General features: G+C 32.5%; 2 protein-coding genes across 3 annotated transcripts; one reads left to right on the plus strand and one right to left on the minus strand.

The window, feature by feature from the left end:
- The first annotated feature begins 415 nt into the window (after window positions 1-415).
- LOC148206869 (putative histone H2B.1) lies at window positions 416-1,150 on the plus strand. The gene has a single exon (XM_088104863.1). It carries the CDS (start codon window positions 513-515, stop codon window positions 954-956), a length of 444 nt encoding a protein of 147 aa, XP_087960989.1. The 5' UTR covers window positions 416-512; the 3' UTR covers window positions 957-1,150.
- Window positions 1,151-3,311: 2,161 nt separating this feature from the next.
- LOC148206870 (glycine-rich RNA-binding protein 4, mitochondrial-like) lies at window positions 3,312-7,153 on the minus strand. Of its 2 annotated transcripts, XM_088104864.1 has the most exons (6): window positions 6,900-7,153; window positions 4,675-4,771; window positions 4,154-4,466; window positions 3,953-4,021; window positions 3,752-3,858; window positions 3,312-3,599 (listed from the first exon to the last, which is right to left on the minus strand). In XM_088104864.1, the coding sequence occupies exons 3-6, from the start codon at window positions 4,254-4,256 to the stop codon at window positions 3,552-3,554; spliced, it is 327 nt and encodes a 108-aa protein (XP_087960990.1). In that variant the 5' UTR covers window positions 4,257-4,466; window positions 4,675-4,771; window positions 6,900-7,153; the 3' UTR covers window positions 3,312-3,551. The 2 variants fall into 2 exon arrangements, with proteins under 2 accessions (XP_087960990.1, XP_087960991.1); XM_088104865.1 differs by lacking the exon at window positions 4,675-4,771.
- Window positions 7,154-8,272: the final 1,119 nt, after the last annotated feature.

Consider the following 8,272-nt stretch of genomic DNA (forward strand, 5'->3'; position numbering starts at 1 on the left):
TAAAATATAATTTTTTAAAAGAATTAAATAAAAAATTATTAATTTTTGTTAAGTTTTAAATAAGAATAAAAAAATTTAATTATGTTTGTATAATTTTTTATTTATTTTATTAGATAAGATTGAATTTTCTTAAAACAAATAATATTAGGTAGAACAATGTAAAAGGGAGAACTTTCATATGCACTCCAGGTTGATTTTCTGATACTGAAGTTAAAAAAATTGTGTTCCTTTCATTTGTAAAAGGTAATACCCGCCTAAGAATAAATTTAGGCGCCCAAGGAAAACTAAGAAGCCAAAAGAACATCTCAACCGTTCGTCAACAGTCGATCTAAACGCCAACTCATCGATCCCCGTCAAGGTCCTATAGCCAATCAGAACTCCAAAACATTTCCCTATATATACAATCGTCCAAGGCTTTCCTTATTCACATCTTCAATAGCTTTTCCATTAAGCTTTCTGAATCTCAATTCAAAACCCTAATTCTCTTCAGGTGTCCAACTTCTGCTCTAGATATGGCACCAAAGGCAGAAAAGAAGCCAGCGGAGAAGAAGCCTGCAGAGGAGAAGAAGTCCACCGTAGGAGACAAGACTCCAGCGGAGAAGAAGCCGAAGGCAGGAAAGAAGCTTCCGAAGGAGGGAGGAGCTGGCGGTGATAAGAAGAAGAAGAGAAGCAAGAAGAGTGTGGAGACATACAAGATCTACATCTTCAAGGTTTTGAAGCAGGTTCACCCTGACATTGGTATCTCCAGCAAGGCTATGGGCATCATGAACAGTTTCATCAACGACATATTTGAGAAGCTTGCGCAGGAATCTTCTAGACTTGCCCGCTACAACAAGAAGCCCACCATCACTTCAAGGGAAATCCAGACTGCTGTCAGACTTGTATTGCCTGGAGAATTGGCCAAACATGCCGTCTCTGAGGGTACCAAGGCCGTTACCAAGTTCACTAGTTCCTAAACAAGTTATTTTAGGTCTGACCTGTGTTCTTGGTCCCTAATGCTTATTAGTTGTATTTATTGGATCTAATGTTTTAATCCTCGATTTCAACCAGTAGGGTTTTAGTTTTAGTTTAAACTGAAAAAATGTGATTGTGCACAGCCTCTATGTATTGAAATGATTAAATTGATGCAATAGAAGTGTTTGATACCGAATCATGTATTCATGTTCTACTTTCCTTTGTTCATAAGTTGTATAATTGGATTACAAATAGTTATTTCTGAAGATGGCTAAATTGGGATGTATTCATCAGCTGATTTTTTTTCCTTCGCATTTGGTAGCTTAAAATCCTGAAAATAATTATCTCTGTTTATAGAGACTGATGAACACATCTACTAACACAATCCAAAAGTGGGGTAAGTTTTTGATAATTTGAACTAATTCTTCATTTCATAACTCATCCACTTTCTTTTTTCTTGGATGCAGAATCTTTTTAACTCGTCCACTTTCGTTTATCTTGGATGCAGAATCTTTAAGGATAAAAATGTTAACATCGAAATATCTTGTTTATAGGTATGAACAGGTTAAAAACCATGTTTGGTAGGTAGGGATACTTGTTCAAATTACTATTTATTATTGATTTTCTGCTAAAGGATCTGCTAAGTTTTCGTTATTGACCGATCATGGCTTAAATTATATTGAAGTCTAGTAAACAGTTGATGTTGTATAGGTTAATTCTATATTTGATGTTGGATTAATATTTTTGTTCAATGAATGTGCAAATTTGTTCAACTTCAAATGCTGAATGCATCAATTCATATCTTAATTTCTTGACTTATCAAGAGTTGATTGTGTTATAATTTTTGTATTGTATGAGTTTACAGTAATAGCCTTTCATTAATTGATCAGACTGTAGGGATTAGAGCATCTTTTCTATTATCATTCTCTGATATATATTTACAAAATAAAAACTCTATATAGAGACTGATAGCCATATATATATTAACACAACCTAAGAGTGGCATAAGTTTTTTATAATTCAGAATACTTTCACTAATTCTTCATTTTATAAATCATTTACTGTGTTTATGTTGTATGCAATACCCTTAGGGATAAAAATATTAGCATCTAAATATCTTCTTCCTATAAAGTTAGAAACAGGATTGAACTTTTCCAGAACTATGCATACAAGAATGTTAGATTGAAAATGAAGTGTTATCAAATATCTGCATTATAATTTATAATTCAAAAGATTTGGTCTATTAGTGCTGCTTGTTAGTCACTTATTACTCCATTTTCTGGATACATCTACAAAAAGATTTTGTATGTACACACTTTTCTTGCTTCTCTTCTTCTTGTCTCTATGAAAAGTGATTCATACATCAATTTAAACAATCCATAAAACCTAAACAAGAACTCAAAAACCTTTAATTAATTCTTAAATTTATCAAATGACTCCCACCTTGTTTTATGTTGGATGTAGAAGCATTATGGATTAAATTTGTCATCTAATATATTTGATCTAACAATTTCATAACCTAGTCTAAGAATTCAATCTTTAGACACATGATTTGTCATCAAGGCACATTCTAGTTTGAATTGAAGTGTTCTCAGAGCTAAAAGCCAAGACACATGTTGGTTTGAATGTGAAGTGTTATCAAATATCTGCATTAGAATTTGTAATTCAAGGAGTTTCAGTCTATGAGTTCTACAGGTTTGTCACTCACTGACAACAGGAGAATGATCATTCCTGTTTCCAGAATCTGCCAATTCGTGTAATGGTCAAAATACATTGAAAAACTTTTAAGTAACCAATTATAATGATTATTAGATGAATAGGTAAACCCATTTTAAGTGCATGTGAAAATAGACTGGGAAACTAAACGTAAGTTTCCAACTGTAACTGTCAGTGCACATTACTTATCATTTGGCCATCAGTAACATTTTATGGCAAAAAAATAAAGACAAATCAAACCGGAAAAGCACTGAGATGCAAGTTATATGGTCTCAATGATCTTATATTAATATTGTTGCCTGCTAGTTTCCAAAACAACACCCTTACATCCATCACAAAATAAGCTTAACTTGGGCTTATAAAACCTCTGTCCTAAGGAACTTAGCCATGATGTCAAAGTTCTCAGAGTATACAGTGTTTTCAAATAATAATGGGACAACAGAACTAAAGAATCTTAAAACAAGAATAACTCAGAAATTCACAAAGAAAGCCACCACGGGGTGGTATAATCTCTCTGCAAAACTCGTCTTTAACCCAACTATTTATAATAATAAACAATCTCTAAAAGTTGTCCAGAGGATTAAGTGAGATTAAGACTAAATGATTGAGCCGAACCATTTTTTTAACAACCACACAACAAAAATTAATTAATAAAAATTAATGTACTGAAATATGACAAAAATATACAACAATTTGAAGTGAAGGAGCACGAGAACATCTATTCAAATCATGAAAACAAAACGAGACAATCTAAAATTCCCTTAAATAATAAACCTACATTGAATGACTAAACTTAAAAGCTAAGAATATAAATAGACTTCAAGTATAAAAGTGAGAAAGTTAATATGATGCAACCATGAATAGTTTGACGGACTTATTCCCTAACCTTTGTGTGCATAAGTAACCCGAATACGTCTGTCATCCAGTATCTGTCAGAATAAGGAGCAAGGTTCATACATAACAATGTTGGGTGACAGAGAAGCAAACTTCTTTAGCTAATAAGTCCGCATATTTTCAAAGATTGTGATATAAAAGAATGAATTCATCTCAAACAAATAGGAGAAATGAAAAAAATAAAAACCTGGCCATTCATTTCTTTGCGAGCTGTAGCAGCTGCAGTTTCAGAAACAAACCGCACAAATCCATAACCTCTTGATTTCGCAGTCACATGATCACATATTACTCTAACTGCAAAAGTACAAATAGAAGAATTTAGGGCAATTTCAACATAGTTGTATGACCAAATTGGAACCAAAATGTGAAAGAAGATCTTAGATTTAACCTTCAATGATTTCACCATGTTTCTCAAAGGCATATCTCAGAATCGATTCATTGGTATCCCAGGAAAGTCCTTCGTTCCAAAACAAAACCAAAAAGCTCCCAGTTAAAATGGACATTTGAACTGAACTATAAGAACTCTAAAATGAGCAATTAACATTTGGTTTTAAAAAATAAAGTAGGGATGAAAGAAGTTGGAGAAAACCTGCGACAAACAAGTTGGCTGATGAATGATGACGCACACACAGAAATCTAGATAAAGGGAAAAGAAGAGAGTTGCCTTTCCTTAATGCACTGATTAATTGCATAACTGTGAACTTTCAATTGATATCTTAAACACATTAAAGTGTTTTTTGCTGACTTGGAAAGAAACAACAAGCTATATTCACATACAGTTCTTCTAAGCCATTCTGTTCCTTAGGACTAAGTGAAAAGGAGGACTGTGGATTCGCTTCTTAGGCATAAAAGTAGTTTATAGGTCCTGCGTGTTACTTCTAATTTGAGCTGCAAGTATATTCCTGAAGGTAAAACACACTCAATTAATATTCACACCGAGAAAATTAACAATTACACAGGGTTCCATTATTTACTAGACTTGAATATAACTAAACAATCCAAGTAGACGAATTGATCAATAACAAAAACATAGCAAATCCTTTAACAGAAAAATGAATAAAAAGTAGTAATTTGGATGAGTATTCCTACTTATCAAACATCCTTTCTAACCTGTTCATAGCATTCTGGTGTGTTTTGTATTGCATGGAATGGAACGTCTGGATGGCAGCAAACACATTGATATAAACTGTCATGCCAATTGTCATATCTGTTGCAACTGAAATGGCTTAACAATTTTTTTGAAAAAGAATAAAAATATTGTAAAAGAAGTTGTCATCAAAATTTATCGATAAATTATGAAAGCTTTGTAATTTGTGATTTACGTAGAGATATGACATGTAAATCAAGATTTATGCATAAAAAGTATGAACATAGAGTTAGTGCTATTAAAACAGAGTAGAATCTGTGAACCATCTTAACCCACCACCACTGGTTTAGGCTTGGATGAATAAAGGAAAAATTAAAATTTTGATAGGAACCAATTTTGAACATAGTTCATTAAGAACTCGACTCACTTGGGTTGATGAACACGATTAACTTACTTAGGTTGATAAGCAGGGTTGACTCACTTGTGTTGGTGAGCGGGGTTGACTCACCCGGATTGGTGAGCGAGGTTAACTCACCCACGTACCTAATTCTTTTAGTAAATATTTTTTATTGGATTAATTATTTTATAAAAAATTGAAAAGGAATCTCGAATAAAATTATTTTTGTATAAAATAAATAAATAATATGAAAAATCTACAAATCTAAATTTGAATTTTAAACTATTGAAAATTTTGTTAAAGAGTTTTGATGATATGTTTATATGAATAAAATCTTATATTAGATTTATCATAAATCTAATTTAAACATTTTCTCATTTATTTAAATTTAAATTAGGAAAAAATGTTATTTTTTTTATCAAAAAAGAAACTGATAACTAGGTGAATTAAATTGTTTAATCTATTAACTACTCAGATTAAAAAAATTTCGACTTTACTAATAAACGAATCGAATAATATTGATTCACTAAACAGCGAACCCTGATATCAACACGTCACCCATTCTCATCAAGCTCAAACCCTAAGTAAACGGAGATGAGGGTGAACATTAAGAAAAGGGTAAAAAAGAGGGTTAAAAAGGAGAAGAAATAATATGTCTAGCCATATTATTATTTTAACTTTTATTGTTATTATTATTATTATTATTATTATTATTATTATTAATTATTTGTATTATTTAATTTTTATTCTGAATAAATTTTTTTAAAATAACAGGAGCTTCTTCCTTCTTGCTACCACAAACCCTAGAACTTCCTCACTGCACTGTCGGCGCCGCGCCACCGAGATCGCTGCCACACCGCCGCCGGCGACCGCCTCCTGCACCGGACCACTCAACGATCAAACTCGTTGGCTGCAGTGTTGCCGATAACAGTTTCCTGTACCGCGTAGCTCAACCACCGCGTTCTATCCTGTTCAGGTCGAGCACCACCGCACCACTTCAGCTTCGTTCATGACTACCGTCATCGGCGTTGATGAAACCATTCATAGGAAGCACTGCTCAACTGTCGCGCTCTGTTCTGTTCGGGTCGATCACAACCGTTCTGTTCGGTTCGCGGTCATCGTGATCTCTCTCGCGCGACGTTTCTCTTCTATTTTCTTCCTGAAATTCTGGACATAGGGTTGTAAAAGCTTCCCATCAACGGTGACGTACCCAACAGTGTCGAATTGCAAGAGGGCAGAAGTTTTGATCGAATCAGCGTCCCCAGTCGCGAAATCGGTCTCGAACTCCTCGCATTTGACGACGCTGGATTCAATCTCTCGAGTAATCTCAATACTAGCCTCTATCTTTTCGTTTACCTGATCCTGCGTTTTTTCCAGAGATGAAATGTGAGCGAGAATCCCTCCAGTATATCCCCTGTTTTCTCTTCTCTCTGTGTTTTGCATTGCAACCAACGAATCACTGCTACCTCCATTTTATTTCTTCGTCGCTGCCATGATTGGCGATGCAGAGAAGGCGAACGCGATGACGAAGATCAACGTTGGTGAAGCCAAACACACACGAAGATCAAGAATCACATAAAAGTGACGTTCACACACTCTTAAGAATCTGTTTAATTCTTTGATTTTTGTTTAAGTTATGTCATTGAACTCTGATAATGGGCTTATCTCTCTGTAATTCTTATGTTTTTGCTATGGGTTTCTGATGAATCAACAGGAAGGAGCAAGAGACAAAATTCATCGCGATATTGCACCACATTTGCAAGAAAACAGAGAATTATAACAGATGAAATGATAAACACGCAGTGATTAAACAATATCATTCAAGATGAACAGAATTCGATAAAACAATACCTTGGTCGCTGAAAGCTGATGTAATCCTAACCTTCTCCCTCTTTTTTTCTCAACCTTCTCCGACGACCCCTCTTCTTTCTCTTTTCTTTCCTGAATTCTCCAAAAACCAATTAGGTCCCTCCCCTCTTTCCAATTTCTGTCAACTCTCTAGCTTTCCAAAACCAAAACTTTCCTTTTTTTTCTCTCCCCATTTAAATTCAGTTCCATTCGAAACCCGTTTTTTTTTTTAAATCTCCTTATACTATAGAATGACATAATGAAATTTCAAAATCAGATAAACGCTGAAATACTCACAACCAAATTTCAAAATGTTATACACAAATTTCAAAATGTTATACACACGTACTATGCACAAATACACGTACAAACACAACTTAATTACTTAGGCCATGTCCTTTTGAGTGGATTTGAGAGGATAGATTTGATGGGATTTGAAGATAATTTTTTTTATCGTTTATTTGAGTGAATTTGAAGGTAAATGAGAGTGAATTTGGAAATAATTTTTTTTAATTTGTCATGTCAATACAATTCTATACTAATTCTCACAAAATTTATTTTCAAATTCACTATCATTTACCTCCAAATTCACTCAAATAAACGACAAAAAAAATTATCTTCAAATCCTCTCAAATCCCCTCAAATCCATCCTCTCAAATCCACAGGGCCGACCTTGTTAACTTAAGAGAAGAGAATTTGAGGAGATTTAGAGATAAATTTTTTATTGTTTATTTGAGTGAATTTGGAGATCAGTTATAATGAATTTGAAAGTAAAATTTATAAAAATTAGTGTAATATTTGATTGATGTCACTCATACAAAAAATTGTTTAATTGATAAAAATTAAAGATTATCAAAATACATCTAGTTATAAAAGTAATATAAAATGATAATTATTAATAATATATATAATTATTAAAATTATTATAAAGAAAAATTGTATTATTATTATTATTATAATAATAAATTTTTTCTTCAATCAAAATCACATGAACATTCTTTATAAAGTTTTTATTTTTAGAAAAAGTGAAGGATAATAAAGTCTTTTCGGATTCATGCAATAATAAATCCTTCATATCTCTACCTATCTCTCCCTTCATTTACCTTCAAATAATTTGAAGTGAACACGTTACTAAATGCAAATTCGTCTTCACATTGTGCACAGTAAATTACAGCGTTAATTTCAAAATCCCATACAATTATTCATTTCTATCTTCCTTAACCCAATTTCTACAATTCAATTCATTTCCCTAATCGAATTTCTAAAATTATTTTATTTTTATTTTATTTTATCTATATTATATTTATATTTATCTATGATAGTAAATAAATATTAATTAATTTATACAATTAAATTATTTATAATTTTAAAATTAC

The sequence above is a fragment of the Vigna umbellata genome, chromosome 1 (genome assembly GCF_029865625.1).
Source record: "Vigna umbellata cultivar VRB3 chromosome 1, Vumbellata_1.0, whole genome shotgun sequence".
In the NCBI taxonomy this organism is placed as follows: domain Eukaryota; kingdom Viridiplantae; phylum Streptophyta; class Magnoliopsida; order Fabales; family Fabaceae; genus Vigna; species Vigna umbellata.

Bases quoted from the DNA above. Each gene is read 5' to 3' on its own strand.
- LOC148206869 (XM_088104863.1), top strand. From the start codon at position 513: ATGGCACCAAAGGCAGAAAAGAAGCCAGCGGAGAAGAAGCCTGCAGAG.
- LOC148206870 (XM_088104865.1), bottom strand. From the start codon at position 4,256: ATGCAATTAATCAGTGCATTAAGGAAAGGCAACTCTCTTCTTTTCCCT. The intron at 4,022-4,153 runs GTTTTCTCCAAC...TTTGGAACGAAG, and splicing joins AGCCAACTTGTTTGTCGCAG to GACTTTCCTGGGATACCAAT. The intron at 3,600-3,751 runs GTTTTTATTTTT...TTATTCTGACAG, and splicing joins GCAAAGAAATGAATGGCCAG to ATACTGGATGACAGACGTAT.